The sequence below is a fragment of the Lissotriton vulgaris genome, chromosome 5 (assembly GCF_964263255.1).
Source record: "Lissotriton vulgaris chromosome 5, aLisVul1.2, whole genome shotgun sequence".
Lineage (NCBI taxonomy): Eukaryota > Metazoa > Chordata > Amphibia > Caudata > Salamandridae > Lissotriton > Lissotriton vulgaris.
In genome coordinates, this window is record NC_141693.1 from 831,530,833 (window position 1) to 831,550,406 (window position 19,574).

Consider the following 19,574-nt stretch of genomic DNA (forward strand, 5'->3'; position numbering starts at 1 on the left):
GTGATCACGGATTGCCAGTATGGCTTTGGAGTGCTCCATGACTTCGGACAGATCTGGTCCCAGAGGGGATTCCTGACGTCCTCAGTGTCTCCTATTAGGAATGCTGAGTTTGTTAAAATGTTGCTTGAGGCGATACAGTTGCCTGAACAGATTGCGGTGATAAAATGCACTGCTCACTAAAATGGAACTGATTACATTGCAGTAGGTAACAAATTTGCAGATGATTTAGCTCAATTTTGTGCCAGAAATAGGACCTCAATGAATAGGAGGAGGGAAAAAGAACATATTTCATGTCCACTGTGGTTTACTAACCCACTTGAAATGTGGGAAGAGGTGAAACAATTGCAGGAAGAAGCAAGTGATAAGGAAAAAGATATATGGATAAAAGCAGGCTGCAGACGAAGATAGGAAGATGAAATCTGAGTTTACAGAGACAAAAGACCAGTTATGCCTGATAGCATGATCTCTAACATGGCATGGATGTACCAAGGACAGGCACACATAGGCAGGGATGCCATGATCAGACTTTTCAGACAGACCTAGTACAATCCCAAGTTTAGGGCTATATATGAAAGCCTTTGCCAAAGATGCCTTATATGTCAACAGATAGATCCTGGAAGAAAGACAGTAGTGAGCTTAGGAACAATAGGACGTGAGAATGCAACTGTATTTAATTGAAATGACCCCAATTAACAGGCTGAGGTATGTCTTGGTGGTTGTCTGTTTGTTCTCTAGTTGGGTGGAGGCCTATCCGACAAGAAGGAATGAAGGAAGTTACTGTAGCCAAGCTCCTATTGAGAGAATTCATTCCTAGATATGGCTTTCCAGTAAAGATAGAAACAGATAGAGGAACTCATTTCCAGAATGAAATTATCCAACTAATACGTGAAGAACTAGATATTCAACAAAAGTTGCACTGTGCCTAGAGAACAGAGGCCTCTGGAGTGGTTGAGCAAGTGAATGGCACAATCAAAAATAGGCTAGAGAAAATGTGTCAAGCCACAGGACTCAAATGGCCTGATGCCCTACCTCTGGTGTTGATGAGCATCAGAAGTGAATCATACAGAAAAACAGGTCTAAGTCCTCATGAAATAATAATGGGACGAGCAATGAGACAAGCATATGTACCTGTCAACAAACTACTAACTATAACTGATGATCTCATTCTGGACTATTGCAAAGATTGGCTGGTGTGGTACATTCTGTGTTTCATCAGGTTAATCCGGATAAGACCACTCTTGAGAGAAAACCACCTCATGATCTGAATCCAGGAGATTGGGTCAGCATAAAAGTCCACAGAAGATGAAATTGCTTGGTTCCTCGCTGGGACAAGCCACGTCAAGTGATTCTGGGAACAACCATAGCAGTGAAGTGTCCAAGTGTGAAAAAAAAGGCCCATGCCAGCCATACAATCAGAGTTCCAGATCCTGAAGATCGACCTGTAAGTCGACATCTGGAAATATCGGATACCAGTTCAGCATCTGAAGAAGAAAGTGAAACACTCAGAGTTCCAGATCCTGAAGATCGACCTGTAAGTGGACATCTTGAGATATCAGATACCAGTTCGGCATCTGAATCAAACCAATCCGAGTCCAGTGAAAGACAAATAAAAGAATAAGAAAAACAAAGAACTGATATTAAAACAGGAGACACTGAACCAATAGACCGTGGCAGTGAACAGCCAAGTACAAGCTTTGGTGAAATTCTTTCAGAAATTAAAGAAACAACTAAAGAAAATTCAGATTCAGACAGAGAGGTTGAGAAAAGTGCTGAAGAAAAACAAAGAGAATTTGACTCAGAATTACAAGCAGAAGAAACCAAAGGAGATTCAAATTCAGACAAAGAGACAGAAATCAGAAGGTTCAAAGTTAAAGAAAGCGAAGTGAGGTCTGAACAGAATCTGAAGAAAGCGAAGAAGAAATAAGACAAAGAATAGGACCAAGGAAAAGAACTTGGAGAACAGAACGAGGAGAAAAGGAAAATGAACTGAAAAGGCCAAGAAAAGGAGACAACTGGCCCAACGAAACCAAAAGACTGAGATATAAAATAATAAACTTCAACAAAGACAAAGCAGAACAAGTAAATGAAATAACAAGTCAGAGAAAATTAAATAAATGACAATTACAGAGACCAAAAAGAGTGAAAAGACCTAACTTGAAATACAAGTCACCTGAATGGGTATACATTGCACTGCCTGTCATTAAAGAAGTAGATAGCAGTCACGAAAACCCAGAAAAAGGCTGTGAACAAAAGGGTGAGAGTGAACTACGCCCATCCTGAAGAGGTGAAAATAAAACCGGCTCAGACATGCAAACTGATAAAGTCAAAGAAAATTTCTGAAGGATCAAAAAGTATGCTTAAAGAATTTGGCTCCACTCAGCAACAAAGAGAAAGGGCAAAACAGCATAGGTCATTCTGAGGTGTGGAGATATACATTTTACTGTTCATATTTTAGATTATAGTTCACCATGGTAGACCCTGAGAATAGAAGACCTAGACGTGAGTTCTTCCGTAGATGGTGTAAAATGTGTTTCTATTGTACAGGTTTACTGATGCTTATTTGGTTAATTTTTGCACTAATCATTCCACTTAGATTGGTTGGAGAAAATACATCTTAAATAATCAATGACACGAATAAGGACAAGAAATCTAACATAAAGAACACTGCAACACTGATAGATAACACTGAACTTCATAGAGACCAATCAATAACTGATTTTTCAAAGAATGTTTTTACAATTCTTTTGTACAAATATGTAGAGACAATGGATGTTAGAGATTGTTATGTATGAATGCAGTTACCTGTGTCTGTGACAGAAGATGTAATGTATCATCACCTTCCTTTGATGTATGGAATAACTTGTAGTGTCTTAGCTAGTTTATTCTATAAGACAGGTCAATTAGAATATTATTACACTGACACAGATGCTGTGTTTGCTAAAGTTCCAGTAACACCCAAGCTAAATAAGGTTAAACTTGCTAACATTTTTGGAGAATTTTTCTTAGAAACTAAAGAATTAACATTAGATTATGCATTTACACACAATCTTACTTGTAGATTAAGGGAGGAAGAAAAGTCTTTTTAGACATGGTAGAAGACAGAAGGGTTAGGTTTCAAAGAAAAGCCACAGGAGAAAAGACGAAACCACCTTGGGCTTTTGAAGAAGGAAGTTATGACAAAGGTGAAACAAATGCAGCCATGAGTTTAGACAGCAAGGGAAATTGTGTATTAGTAGAGATAACACTATGTATGATAACTATTTTGTGGGTTCCAGTGAGTGCCGAGATACATACAAAATTATGGGAGGATGGGGATTTAAAGGAGGAAAAGATCCACTATTCCCAGGAATCTATTATATTTGCGGGAACAGAGCTTATTATAGGTTGCTGGACCATTGGTACGGAACATGTTATCTAGGCCTCGTCTTTCCAAAAACATTTCATGTGGATAGAGGAACGAAGGGAATTTCATGAGATAGGTAAACCATTAACTAGAAGGAGAAGGGAAAGCTTCTCAGAAATATTAGGTGACATTTTTGGAGCATTAATACCAGCAGTGGGTGTATCTTTGAATGCATACATAATCGGGAATTGTCTACAGTAGTAGATCGTTTGTCAACGAATACTGCTGGAGGGTTCTTGATGGTAAATACCGAAATGGTTGCCATGAGAGCTATGGTGATGCAAAATCGACTTGCCCTTGATAGTCTTTTGGCAAAAGAGGGTGGAGTCTGTGGAATGTCGAAGGTACAACATTGTTGCACATACATTCCAGACAAAAGTCAAAATATACAAAAGTATATAGAGAATATTACTGAGTTGCATAAAGAAATTGCCCCACTGGAGGTTGATGGCGCTTGGGAGAAGCTTGGTAAGAGTTTTTTCACAATAAAGAAATGTTTCACCAAAATAGGTAGTTCTCTAATTAGGAAAATATTAATTCTAGTGACATCAGTAATAATAATAATATTAATATTGAGATTAGCATATGTGTGTATTAAGAGAAGAAAAAAACTAAATAAAGCAAAAAGAGAAAATAAGAAAAATAAGGAAAAAGAAACAAGAGAACGGGAAGTGGAAGAGATTGAATTAGAAGACTAAAATAGAACATGTACAATAGGTTGGAAAGACAAAATAAAAAGAACACAATTGTTTGAATTAACAAATGCAAGTGGACAAGAAACATATGATAAATTTGTAGAGATAGGCTTTAGTGGTGATGTTAAAAATCACCAAAGGGGGGAATTGATGGAGCAGGGGAAGCAAAATACTTTTTGTACCCCTTGGAAGTTAATGACCCCATAACTGTAATGATACGGACTGTTTGAAATGCATGAATTAATCAACAAATGCACCTTTAATAAACAGTACACGTGGGCAACTTGCTGAAACTGCAAATTCTAATTCATTTACAATTGTGAACTAAACTAATGTTAGAAATGTGATTTGCGTAGAAAAATAGAGTAATTTGCATGATTCATGATGCGTAGAAAATTATATTGTGGCAAAGAATGCAGATGGTAAGTAAAATGGCTTTAAATGTCGCTTCTGCTAGGTAATACCTAACAAGGGTTTTTATAATGTTGGGTGGTAAACAGAAGGGCTTATTTTTTATATCTAATTTGTTGTGTTTTTGTTCTCATATTAGTTTCATTTCGGCCTGTTAGGCCGCGCTTCGAAAATGGCCATCGGAAATGGATAAGGTTTCAAGAATGGCTCCGCGCATGAGCAAGGCGGATGCTCCAGTCACGTGTATGCGGCCTGTGCTCCGAGTGAGAGACGTCAAGGCCAGCTTGACCTGCAGCAAGAGTCGTGCCAAGAGCTTAGCATGAATGCATGGGAATGGATGAGAGAATCGAGCTACAGAAGATGAACTAATGTGTGATCATCAGAATTGATACAAAATACATTAACGAGTCTAATTACCTTTGGACATTGCAGATCATGAGAACTATTGTATGTGTCATTGTTTGGAAACCGGATCGAACAAGGAGGGCTATAAGGTGACCATCACCACCCCTCAAATGGACCAATTAGCGATATTTCTGCCCCCAAAGATTGCAACTTTTGAGTGTAGTGAGCCAGAGAATGGGGTATAAGAGGGTCTGCCTTTAAGCAGTGGGGTTGTTGCTGTCGCTTCACCTATCTTGATGCTGCGAGAGACTCTGTCATTCTGGACTTTTGAACTTTGACTGGGGAAGGAACGAGATAGTTGCGGGAGTTGCTGTGCGAGAATTTTGCGCTGAGGAGGTTGGCGGGACAGTCAGTCAGGTTTAAGGAGTCCTATCTTGTGATCTGCGGTTCATCCATCAATCCTGAATCAATCTTGTCATCACCCTATGGCCAAGGGTAATGAATATTTTCCGTTTTTATTCTCAAAAATATTGCTTGAATTTCGGATTAATACTTAACATGTATTTTTCCTAAATAAAGAACTTTACTTATCTGCTCAAAGAATTTAGATACAATTTTTATGCTAACATTAAACAATGAGTCCGGGGTTCTTCTGAAATAAAATTATGATTTATAAATGTTTTAAAGGTTTAGTTGTGATTAAGCTGGACTTAATCGCCATCAACTGATTCTACTAGTTGGTCCATTAACCAAATAGCGGAGTACTTTGATGTTTAAACTGATAAAATCTTAAGTTAAAGTATAAAATATTAAAGTTATAATAGCCGTACTTTTGAACAAAGTACTCTATTCGTCCAGCAGCTTGTTTTCCTTAGCGTTTGATCCAGAGAAAGGAGAGTAAATATATGTGTGCAGTGTTATTGGCCCCACCGACATAGAGTCAATATGATTGAGGTTGTGTAGATGTTTTCCTGGATTAGTGTTATAAGGAAAAATGTATTTTAGCCACGCTGCATCAGGATTCATTTTCACTTTGCACACCTTTCTATGAGGACTCTGTCTTACCTTCTTGTTCTCTTGGACTTAACCCTGTCACAACAAGCTTGTTTTATTGCTATCTTACCTCCTCATCACCATAAATGAGGGAATGTCTCTGGATCCTCATTCACTACAGTGTGCATGTTCACTTCTCAGTGTTCTTATAAGCGCACAAGTTTCTTCACACCTCCCCGTTTCAATTGCCAAATTTTATATTCAGTGGCAATAGTTTTTAATCAGTTTTTCTATGAGGATTTTACTATTATATGTGGATATTTCCATCTCATTTTTTCAATACCACAAATTATTAGTCTGTGTGCACAAATATTGGTATTGAGATTTGCATCTATCCATTTGGAACTATTGTATCCTTGAAAAAGTAATTGTATGAAGGAGTGCAAAAATTCACAATCAAGATCTGTGCAATACTTGGGAAAAATCACAATAAAATTACTGAAATGTCTGTAGTACTTCTGCATCAACTTTTTTGTTACCATATGGACTACGCTTTGGCCCTGATTACCATGTCGGGGACACCGTTGTGGTTAGAGAACCGACCAACCTCAGGTTGGCGGTTCCGACTGCATCATTTGGATGCAACTGCACACAGTGCGTTCCAAAACATCCATTTTCCCATGGGAGCTTGTGCAGCGTAAGCTCCCATAGAACAATTGATGTTTTCAAACATCCCTGCACAGTGTGGCAGGCGGGAAACATCCTTTACATTGTGGTGAGTACACCACGATGCAGTTGCAATGCAGCCATTACAACGCAAGTTGTTACATTGACTTGCGCTGGATAGTGCTATAACCTAAGGAATAGTAACATTTACTATTCCAACACCTTCCCTACTCTACGTAGACTGGTGTTGGAATAGTAAATCTTACTATTCCTAAGTCCAGCGCCCTCCAGCACAAGTCGTTGTAACAACTTGCGCTGTAAAAACTGTGATGTAACATACCGCGATCCTTTTGATTGCGTTGTTACATCACATATTCGTGGCAGGCACCTCATCTCAGGGTGCCTGCCACATGGTGCAGGGATGTTTAGGGGCACCATAGTTGCCCCCCGGGCGAAGATGAGGAGGCTGTGGAGGGACAGAAGCCCTGCTAGGCGCCCCCAATATCGCTTTCCAACAGTCTTTCCATGTCGGAACGGCTGAAATGGAATAGCTGTGGGAAACCGACATCATAATCCCGATGGCGGAAATGCCGTCCTTAAGAAATCATGGTGAGTTTCGTACGAACAGACGGGCTCCATAAGCCCGTTGGAAACCGTCTGTCGATCCCACTGAATGCTGCCTCCGCCTGCATGCATCATAATGCATCGGTTGGATCGCAGCAGGAGGTGGTGGTCCAACCCCTATTGTAATTAGGCTCTTTATGTGTGCTTCAGTATCACTTCTTTTGTCTATTTCTCAATTCGACGATTTTTGTCCATTCAACTACTTCATTAAATATAAGATACAGGTCCATTCTATATGGCAATGAGCTACCGCTAATGTATCAACATGACTCCAAACTCCGATAAGATAATGAAAGCCAGCAGTCTAAGTCAGGGGATTAAACCTGTTGTGGATCAGGTTACCCCGGGCACAGGAACACAAGAAAGGCACGGTTCAGCAGTACATCTGCCTTTTTCAATCTAAAATTCACCATATTGAAGCGCCATTTAAACTACGATAAACATAAAAAATATACTATACTTTGTAGCAAAAACTTTAAAAACAACATTTAGGACAGCATAAAACCTTTAAATATGAATACAACACATTACTTCAACTCTTAAGAAATGTTAACATAAAGCCCTAAAATGAGTCTTTTAAAAGAATATCCAGGAAAAACCACGTTGTGCTGTTTAATTTATCAATAAAAACCACTTCTATTGCAGTGCACCACAACACATCGCAAAGGTATACTCAAACCTGGACTGAAATGTCATTTTTTTAAATGAGCTTTCAAAAAGACTCTTTAATACCTTCAATGCCGCCTTTCACCAATGCGTTGTATTCCTGAAAAACATTCATGGCTCGCCTCTTCGCCCCCATGACAATGACAATCACAGCAAGTACTCTAGAATTTAGATGTGCTTAATTTCACCAATGTAGTAGCAATTGTATAAGAGCAGAGGCCCTGAAGAAAGCCTTGGGACTAGTGGCCCATCTGGCTGAAACATGTTGGACTTTTTTTGGCAGTTATTTGTTTGATACTGCAATTTGTACTGTTCTGTTTTTTAATTAGGGGATTGTTGTCTGCATTCTGAATAAAAGTTCTATATTGAGGCACACCACCCTATTTTAACTTCACCACTTTTTCTTGCATTGCTTTTCCTTCCTGCTTTTTTTAGTGGGTAACTATAGTATTACTCACTTTACTCTTCTAGAATGAATTTGGGCAAGATCTAGCCTTTTATACATGGGTATGGTGTGCTCTATGATCAAGAGACCCACCATCCTTTGAACTGGCTGACCAAATGATAATATTGATCACCGTGAAGAGTTGATGGTCACCCAGATTCTTCTGTAGGCTGATCCTTACCAAATATCACTTTTAGTCTCAGGTTTCTTCTTTTTGAGTTTCCTGTTTTACCATATAATATAGGCTAACACTTTACCAGAAGGAGAGTGCCTTTGATGAGCCTGAATTGAGAAGCTCCAACCTTGCCAGTAGCTCCCGATGTACTGGTTGTAGAAGCCTGGTTTAATGTCCATATTTGAATTAATCGATCAACCAGAGCGTTATGCTCTTCAGGGGAACATTTTATATTGATATTTCTATAATGCATATTATAGTTATTGCCAAGATATGTAGTAACATTTAACATTAGTATTCTTATGTCTTATCAAGCTGCATTTAAATTGAAACTGGTCTCCTTTTTTTAAGGATTTTTGAAATAAGATATTTGGGTTGTATTTTGATCTGTTATGTGTAAGGTGTAATGAACTAAAATTCCACTAAAATCTAATTGATGATGACGATGTTGAAACCAAGCCTCTGCATTGTGTGGAAGTTCAATCTGCACCCCACTGTGTCGATTTTCACATAATGCACACCTGGTAACCAACAAAAATGACTGACTCAAGGTCTGTCAATGGTTGAACTGAATCACCAAGTGGTCATTAGCTCCACGACCCATAAAGGTGCCCTCAGCATTTCACTCTGGTCGCACAATGGGCTGAACAGATCCATCTCAATGAATTTGCTAGTTCAATGTTAGGTCAATTGATTTAGTACTCTATTAAAAAAGCCAGAATTGGAAAGGTATAAACATTTCCGCATTGTCACGGTCTCTCATCATGAACCAGGTATGGATGAACACAGCAGATTGGGTTGTAAGCTGAACCTGCTGAATCATAGCATCTATACAATGGGTTCGTTCACTAGTTTATACTAGTTTATGGTGATGTGGTGTGGAGAAAAACTATAGCTAAAACTAACAATTTTTTTTTAATTGATCTAAAAATGAAAGCTTAATTTTCCGATAAAAATGTACTTATATTTCTGAAATGAATTAGATTGTGCTATCTGTTTAGCACTCAAACACATGAAACGTATAAATCCTAAAACTCTTACCACATAATCATCTATGAATTGTCGAAGATCTTTATATCCATGCTTTTCTGCAATCCCATTAGGAAAATCTCCATGTTTGTTACACACACTGTAGGCTTGCAAGGCCCCAGGGCAGGTAAGCAAAAGAGCTGTGAGGTTTTTCAGGCCATATTTTGCAGCAAAATGAAGCAGCGTTGGTAGCTCATCATCTCTCTGGTCTGTGAAGATGAGAAATATGATTTTTTAGTAAATAGTGAACAATTAACTTCCAATTAGAATTATCACTTAATAAAGTCAAACTGATTGTGTAGTGAAAATTGGACTACACAAATGTGTGAACTTCAAGTTTATTGAACAATTCGGCCAGACAACGAACAGCGAGCCTCCAGCAACCAACAGCTACAATTAACTGACTCTGCTGTACCGTTACGAATATTCAAAGGTACGCCTTATTATTACAGTTCCACAGTTTCCTCGTGGAGCCTCTCACGCATAAGAGCCCCCACGAGGGAAGAGAAGAGCACTACACATCTCCTCCTTTACAAACAAAAAAGCATTAATTGCAAACATAATCATAAAAAAACAACAGGACATCTGATGATTATTTTGCCAAGGGTTCTGGTATTTTTTTGCTGTGAAACATTCAAAATGACGACTTCACTTCCTTGGGTATGATGATCCTGTGGACAATTAGAAATATCATGCAAAACAGACAATTTGTTGACAACAGAATCAAATGCAACCAGAGCTTTACATAAAGCAACTCTTTTGAGATTCACAACATTTTCTGTTCTCTAGAATTACAGCATTTTTTCTTAATTGAGCAATGGGTTGAGGTTCAAAAAATGTAATTTCATTTTTTTGCACAAAATCAGACTTCTTGATCCTGACCCACTGGCCAACAGAAAATCTAACCTTATGGGTGTTATGTTTTTTGTCATAGAACTTTTTTTACATGTCATGTTTAAGAAGGAGATTGTTCTTTACATCAGAAGAAGACCAACTCACTTCTCCACAACTTTTAATCCAAGCAGGATACCATTTGGCTCTGGGTATCCTACCCCTCATGAGCTTGAAAGGGGAACATTTAGTAGAATCCACAATTGAAACTCTATAAGACCAATGAGTTTTTAACATTTGTGTCTCCCAAGGGATGTTGTTCTTAAAAGTCAACTGGATGGCACCCTTCAAAACTCTATTGTACCTCTCCACCAAACCATTTCTGCTGGGATTGTACAAGGAGGTGGTTTTGTGTTGTATACCACATTTAGATAAATACTGGGTCATGGCATCTGAAGTAAACTGTACACCATTATCGCTAATGATAACAGCAGGGATTCCCTCACTAAGGAAAACGTCATCAAAAAACAATATCACAGTGTCAGTATCCAATTTATTGATAACTTTGACCACAGTTCACTTAGAAAACACATCCATCAAAGAAATTACATACTTCCCAGAACTGCCAACAGGCCCATGATGTCCACAGCAACGTGCTCCCAGGGCAATTCCAAGCACATTAAATCACTCATGGGAGGTCTTAAAGTTTTAAGTTTTGTCGGCAGAGGAACACAAACCACAATCTCTAACAACTTTCTTTACCTCCATGTCCACACCAAGCCACCAATACCTCCTTTTGACAATACACTTGGTTTTTAGAATACCTAGATGTCTGTCATGGCATAAGGAAACAATTTTATTTCTTACATCAAATGGAGCAACTATATTATCTCCTCTCATAAGGTTACCATCCAAAGACGATAACTCATCACTGACTTCCCAATATGCTTTTAAATCTTTTACTTTCATTTTGCAAGGCCAATCATTGCATACAAGTTCTAAACCTTTCTTTAAACAGTCATCTTTAGTCAAAGCCTCATTCCACTCCTCTCTTTGAAAGGAATCATAACCATGGTCTCACAACCAGGCAACCTGAACATTATCCATAAGATCATCCTGGTTCTCAATCATTTGAACAGGTAAGAGTAACAGAAAGTCAGCAACGGCATTCTTCTTACCAGGTAAGTATTTAATTTTGTATAAAAAATCTATTAATCGCATGGATATACGTGCTAACCTGCCAGAAACATTAAGCATACTGACATTGGATAAAACTTTATCCCAAGGTTTATGATCACATTTAACAGTGACTTCATTGCCCCAAACAAATATGTGAAAATGCTCTAAGGCCCAATCACAAGCGAGTGCTTCACGCTCAATTACAAACAAAACAAGTGATGGACCGAATGTGGATCAATGTCACACATTCACCCCAGTCCGAAGATCTGGGCCCAAATCCATCGTTTTTTTGCACTCCACACCACCCTGGGTTAGACAATGGCGATATGCAAATCAGCTCTGACCCTGTGCCCCATGGGAACAGTCCAGTCCGAACTACAAAAGCCATGTCCTTCCCAGAACGGAATCAAGCATCCGAGGACCGGACCGGTTTCGAGGTAACACCTCTCATCAGCCCGGCTAGCTTGACTCCAGTGGTGTGGAGTGCCTGGGACCCACGTCTGGGCATCCCCAGCGCACTTAGGGCGGAGTATGCAAACAAAACAAGTGATGGACCGAATGTGGATCAATGTCACACATTCACCCCAGTCCGAAGATCTGGGCCCAAATCCATCGTTTTTTTGCACTCCACACCACCCTGGGTTAGACAATGGCGATATGCAAATCAGCTCTGACCCTGTGCCCCATGGGAACAGTCCAGTCCGAACTACAAAAGCCATGTGCTTCCCAGAACGGAATCAAGCATCCGAGGACCGGACCGGTTTCGAGGTAACACCTCTCATCAGCCCGGCTAGCTTGACTCCAGTGGTGTGGAGTGCCTGGGACCCACGTCTGGGCATCCCCAGCGCACTTAGGGCGGAGTATGCAAACAAAACAAGTGATGGACCGAATGTGGATCAATGTCACACATTCACCCCAGTCCGAAGATCTGGGCCCAAATCCATCGTTTTTTTGCACTCCACACCACCCTGGGTTAGACAATGGCGATATGCAAATCAGCTCTGACCCTGTGCCCCATGGGAACAGTCCAGTCCGAACTACAAAAGCCATGTCCTTCCCAGAACGGAATCAAGCATCCGAGGACCGGACCGGTTTCGAGGTAACACCTCTCATCAGCCCGGCTAGCTTGACTCCAGTGGTGTGGAGTGCCTGGGACCCACGTCTGGGCATCCCCAGCGCACTTAGGGCGGAGTATGCAAACAAAACAAGTGATGGACCGAATGTGGATCAATGTCACACATTCACCCCAGTCCGAAGATCTGGGCCCAAATCCATCGTTTTTTTGCACTCCACACCACCCTGGGTTAGACAATGGCGATATGCAAATCAGCTCTGACCCTGTGCCCCATGGGAACAGTCCAGTCCGAACTACAAAAGCCATGTCCTTCCCAGAACGGAATCAAGCATCCGAGGACCGGACCGGTTTCGAGGTAACACCTCTCATCAGCCCGGCTAGCTTGACTCCAGTGGTGTGGAGTGCCTGGGACCCACGTCTGGGCATCCCCAGCGCACTTAGGGCGGAGTATGCAAACAAAACAAGTGATGGACCGAATGTGGATCAATGTCACACATTCACCCCAGCCCGAAGATCTGGGCCCAAATCCATCGTTTTTTTGCACTCCACACCACCCTGGGTTAGACAATGGCGATATGCAAATCAGCTCTGACCCTGTGCCCCATGGGAACAGTCCAGTCCGAACTACAAAAGCCATGTCCTTCCCAGAACGGAATCAAGCATCCGAGGACCGGACCGGTTTCGAGGTAACACCTCTCATCAGCCCGGCTAGCTTGACTCCAGTGGTGTGGAGTGCCTGGGACCCACGTCTGGGCATCCCCAGCGCACTTAGGGCGGAGTATGCAAACAAAACAAGTGATGGACCGAATGTGGATCAATGTCACACATTCACCCCAGTCCGAAGATCTGGGCCCAAATCCATCGTTTTTTTGCACTCCACACCACCCTGGGTTAGACAATGGCGATATGCAAATCAGCTCTGACCCTGTGCCCCATGGGAACAGTCCAGTCCGAACTACAAAAGCCATGTGCTTCCCAGAACGGAATCAAGCATCCGAGGACCGGACCGGTTTCGAGGTAACACCTCTCATCAGCCCGGCTAGCTTGACTCCAGTGGTGTGGAGTGCCTGGGACCCACGTCTGGGCATCCCCAGCGCACTTAGGGCGGAGTATGCAAACAAAACAAGTGATGGACCGAATGTGGATCAATGTCACACATTCACCCCAGTCCGAAGATCTGGGCCCAAATCCATCGTTTTTTTGCACTCCACACCACCCTGGGTTAGACAATGGCGATATGCAAATCAGCTCTGACCCTGTGCCCCATGGGAACAGTCCAGTCCGAACTACAAAAGCCATGTCCTTCCCAGAACGGAATCAAGCATCCGAGGACCGGACCGGTTTCGAGGTAACACCTCTCATCAGCCCGGCTAGCTTGACTCCAGTGGTGTGGAGTGCCTGGGACCCACGTCTGGGCATCCCCAGCGCACTTAGGGCGGAGTATGCAAACAAAACAAGTGATGGACCGAATGTGGATCAATGTCACACATTCACCCCAGTCCGAAGATCTGGGCCCAAATCCATCGTTTTTTTGCACTCCACACCACCCTGGGTTAGACAATGGCGATATGCAAATCAGCTCTGACCCTGTGCCCCATGGGAACAGTCCAGTCCGAACTACAAAAGCCATGTCCTTCCCAGAACGGAATCAAGCATCCGAGGACCGGACCGGTTTCGAGGTAACACCTCTCATCAGCCCGGCTAGCTTGACTCCAGTGGTGTGGAGTGCCTGGGACCCACGTCTGGGCATCCCCAGCGCACTTAGGGCGGAGTATGCAAACAAAACAAGTGATGGACCGAATGTGGATCAATGTCACACATTCACCCCAGTCTGAAGATCTGGGCCCAAATCCATCGTTTTTTTGCACTCCACACCACCCTGGGTTAGACAATGGCGATATGCAAATCAGCTCTGACCCTGTGCCCCATGGGAACAGTCCAGTCCGAACTACAAAAGCCATGTCCTTCCCAGAACGGAATCAAGCATCCGAGGACCGGACCGGTTTCGAGGTAACACCTCTCATCAGCCCGGCTAGCTTGACTCCAGTGGTGTGGAGTGCCTGGGACCCACGTCTGGGCATCCCCAGCGCACTTAGGGCGGAGTATGCAAACAAAACAAGTGATGGACCGAATGTGGATCAATGTCACACATTCACCCCAGTCCGAAGATCTGGGCCCAAATCCATCGTTTTTTTGCACTCCACACCACCCTGGGTTAGACAATGGCGATATGCAAATCAGCTCTGACCCTGTGCCCCATGGGAACAGTCCAGTCCGAACTACAAAAGCCATGTCCTTCCCAGAACGGAATCAAGCATCCGAGGACCGGACCGGTTTCGAGGTAACACCTCTCATCAGCCCGGCTAGCTTGACTCCAGTGGTGTGGAGTGCCTGGGACCCACGTCTGGGCATCCCCAGCGCACTTAGGGCGGAGAATGCAAACAAAACAAGTGATGGACCGAATGTGGATCAATGTCACACATTCACCCCAGTCCGAAGATCTGGGCCCAAATCCATCATTTTTTTGCACTCCACACCACCCTGGGTTAGACAATGGCGATATGCAAATCAGCTCTGACCCTGTGCCCCATGGGAACAGTCCAGTCCGAACTACAAAAGCCATGTCCTTCCCAGAACGGAATCAAGCATCCGAGGACCGGACCGGTTTCGAGGTAACACCTCTCATCAGCCCGGCTAGCTTGACTCCAGTGGTGTGGAGTGCCTGGGACCCACGTCTGGGCATCCCCAGCGCACTTAGGGCGGAGTATGCAAACAAAACAAGTGATGGACCGAATGTGGATCAATGTCACACATTCACCCCAGTCCGAAGATCTGGGCCCAAATCCATCGTTTTTTTGCACTCCACACCACCCTGGGTTAGACAATGGCGATATGCAAATCAGCTCTGACCCTGTGCCCCATGGGAACAGTCCAGTCCGAACTACAAAAGCCATGTCCTTCCCAGAACGGAATCAAGCATCCGAGGACCGGACCGGTTTCGAGGTAACACCTCTCATCAGCCCGGCTAGCTTGACTCCAGTGGTGTGGAGTGCCTGGGACCCCCGTCTGGGCATCCCCAGCGCACTTAGGGCGGAGTATGCAAACAAAACAAGTGATGGACCGAATGTGGATCAATGTCACACATTCACCCCAGTCCGAAGATCTGGGCCCAAATCCATCGTTTTTTTGCACTCCACACCACCCTGGGTTAGACAATGGCGATATGCAAATCAGCTCTGACCCTGTGCCCCATGGGAACAGTCCAGTCCGAACTACAAAAGCCATGTGCTTCCCAGAACGGAATCAAGCATCCGAGGACCGGACCGGTTTCGAGGTAACACCTCTCATCAGCCCGGCTAGCTTGACTCCAGTGGTGTGGAGTGCCTGGGACCCACGTCTGGGCATCCCCAGCGCACTTAGGGCGGAGTATGCAAACAAAACAAGTGATGGACCGAATGTGGATCAATGTCACACATTCACCCCAGTCCGAAGATCTGGGCCCAAATCCATCGTTTTTTTGCACTCCACACCACCCTGGGTTAGACAATGGCGATATGCAAATCAGCTCTGACCCTGTGCCCCATGGGAACAGTCCAGTCCGAACTACAAAAGCCATGTCCTTCCCAGAACGGAATCAAGCATCCAAGGACCGGACCGGTTTCGAGGTAACACCTCTCATCAGCCCGGCTAGCTTGACTCCAGTGGTGTGGAGTGCCTGGGACCCACGTCTGGGCATCCCCAGCGCACTTAGGGCGGAGTATGCAAACAAAACAAGTGATGGACCGAATGTGGATCAATGTCACACATTCACCCCAGTCCGAAGATCTGGGCCCAAATCCATCGTTTTTTTGCACTCCACACCACCCTGGGTTAGACAATGGCGATATGCAAATCAGCTCTGACCCTGTGCCCCATGGGAACAGTCCAGTCCGAACTACAAAAGCCATGTCCTTCCCAGAACGGAATCAAGCATCCGAGGACCGGACCGGTTTCGAGGTAACACCTCTCATCAGCCCGGCTAGCTTGACTCCAGTGGTGTGGAGTGCCTGGGACCCACGTCTGGGCATCCCTAGCGCACTTAGGGCGGAGTATGCAAACAAAACAAGTGATGGACCGAATGTGGATCAATGTCACACATTCACCCCAGTCCGAAGATCTGGGCCCAAATCCATCGTTTTTTTGCACTCCACACCACCCTGGGTTAGACAATGGCGATATGCAAATCAGCTCTGACCCTGTGCCCCATGGGAACAGTCCAGTCCGAACTACAAAAGCCATGTCCTTCCCAGAACGGAATCAAGCATCCGAGGACCGGACCGGTTTCGAGGTAACACCTCTCATCAGCCCGGCTAGCACGCTCAATTACAGCATATTGACACTCAGCAGGAGATAAAGACCTAGAGGCATGAGCAACAATGGATTCAAAACCCTTTTTGTCAACCTGTGATAAAACAGCACCAATACCAGTGCCACTGTCATGAGTAGTAATTATGTTTTTACTACTAGGGTCAAAACCTTGAAGGGCGAGGGCAGAAGAAATAGCATTCTTAATGTCGAGAATTCCTCCTGACACAAAGGCGACCACACAAATTGAGTTTTGGACTTGAGAAGTTGCCTTATATGAAAAGTTCTGCTTGAATTTTGTTTAACAAATTTGGAAAAAAAACGTCATGAGTCCTAAAAACGATTTGACTTCATCCTTGTTTTTAGAACTAGGGGCATCTGTATTAGCAGAAACCAACTTAGCTTTAGGATGGATACCCACAGCGCTAATTGCATGGCCAATATGACTCACACTATTGGCTGCAAACTTGCACTTGGAAAATTCAACAGTCAAACCAAATTTGTTTATCAGGGAAAGTACATCAAGCAGTTTAGTTTTGTGATCATTATTGTTCTTGCCCATGACAAGAATGTCATTTTAAAAGATGAGAACTTAATCCAGATGACCAAACATTCTATACATTAAATGCTGGAACACCACGGCCGCAGAAGCTAAGCCGAACGGCATTCTAGTGTACTGAGAAGATCCAATGTGAGAAATGAAGGCAGTGAGATTTTTACAAGCTTATAGAAAGAGGAATCTGGTGGTAAGCTTGGGATAGGTCAATGGTGGAGAAAATTTCCATACCTCTAATTTGGTAAGCATTTCATTGATTTTAGTTAGGGAAACTGGTCAATTAAAATATTACAATTAAGCTGGCGAATGTCAATGCATAACCTAAGCTTTCCATTGGCCTTCCTAGCGGCGACCAACGTAGAAATCCATTGGGAAGATTCAATAGGTTCAATGACACCATCTTTGACCAACCTACCTAATTCCTTCTCCACTTCATTCCTCACAAAAAAAGGAATATTGCGAAGTTTATGAATTTTAGGAGAAGCATCAGGTTTGTGGTGAATGTGGTGTTCAAAACCTTCCAATTTAACCAAGGTGTCTGAGAAAACAGCAGGAAATGTATCACATAACATTTTACCTAAACATTCACCTTCATCTAAAACAAGAACTTGTTCTACACCATTAGGATCAAGGATAATGTTATGTTTCCTCTGATCTTTCCATCCAAGAACAGATGGACCTTTATTGGAAACATAAAGTTTGCAAAGTGCACTTCTATTCTTGAACCTAAAAATGAGGTTTCTAAAACGTAACAGATCAATGGGTTCACCAGTGTAACTCTCCGGAGCAATTACTGGTTGAAGTAATTCAGGACCAAGGGGCATATGTATCAAAAAACAGATCTGCGAGTCCTTAATAGCTTTTTTTTGTGAATCGCTATTAAAGACTCGCAAAAGCTACGTGTGTAGGAATCGCAATATTAATTGCGATTCCTACGCATTCCTTAATTGCGACTTGCAAATCGTGAGTCGCAATTAAGGAATCCCTTCCGATTCATTCCTATGGGCCGAGAGGTTCCAATAGGTACTCGCAAATTGCGCAGGCGATTTCAAGGGTGCATGAGCTCCAAAAGGACATCCTGTTCCACCACTGAAAAGTGCATATGTGCACATGTGGTGCACATACATGCCCTAAGGGCATGTATGTGTGCCACATGGCACTGTGAAAAAGCATAAAAGTGCTTTTTTTCCCAAGAATTACGCAAATTACCACCAACTTGAAGTTGGTGGTTATTTGCGATTCCTTAAGGCGATAACGTGATTTGCGATGCCGGCTAGCATAGCATTTAGAGAATCGCAAATTGCGATTCTCTAAATGTATGGTCAAAATAGGGAATCTCAATTTTTGGGATTCCCTATTTTGCAAGTAGGTTTTTGCCTACTTACATAGCACACAGCTAAATTATGATCGCAAACGCTGAGATTCTGTGAATTTCAGCATTTGCGAACGCAATTTAGCTTGACACATCTGGCCCAAGTTTTCTAACAAATTTGTCGAACCATACAGCTTCATTTACAATGGTGAATGGAGAACCAGAATCAGCTGCAATATGTATGTCAATACCTCCTATAGACATTAAGCTTGACGCAAACAACCTTCATCATCGCTATCTTCATTAGGAGAAGATAAATGACCTTCCTCAATACATTTGACTTTATCTTTACCAGATTTCTTAGCATGGCAAACACAGCTGAAATTACCAATTTTTCTACATACCGTACATTGTTATCTGAAGGCTGGACAATTTTAATCATTAGTAAGATGATATCTGCTTTCACATCGGTAGCATCTAAGGGCCAGATGTAGGTAAATCCCATTTACCGATTTTAAAATACCGAATTGTACCGATTCGGTATTTCAAAATCGGTAAATGGGATGTAGGTCCCAACATCTGGATTCGTTACCGAATCCTTAACAATTCATTAATTACCGATTCGGTAAATACCGAATCGGTAATGCCCATTCATTCCTATGGGCTTTGAAGCCCATAGGAATGATTAGGCATTACCGATTCGGTATTTACCGAATCGGTAATTAATGAATTCACAAGGGTGCAGGGGGTGTCACTTTGACACCCTCTGGCACCCCCAAAACAGGCACAGGTGCCATGTGGCAGGCATACCTGCCCTAAGGGCAG

General features: G+C 42.8%; 1 protein-coding gene across 3 annotated transcripts in view; it reads right to left on the minus strand.

Annotated features, from left to right (window-relative positions):
* The window catches only part of PIK3AP1 (phosphoinositide-3-kinase adaptor protein 1), a 1,689,354-nt gene that overhangs the window by 803,179 nt on the left and 866,601 nt on the right, over positions 1-19,574 (minus strand). For all 3 annotated transcript variants that reach the window (XM_086922323.1, XM_086922324.1, XM_086922325.1), the window contains one exon: positions 9,465-9,661. In XM_086922323.1, the coding sequence (XP_086778449.1) occupies positions 9,465-9,661 (197 nt within the window). The remainder of the gene's footprint in view (positions 1-9,464; positions 9,662-19,574) is intronic.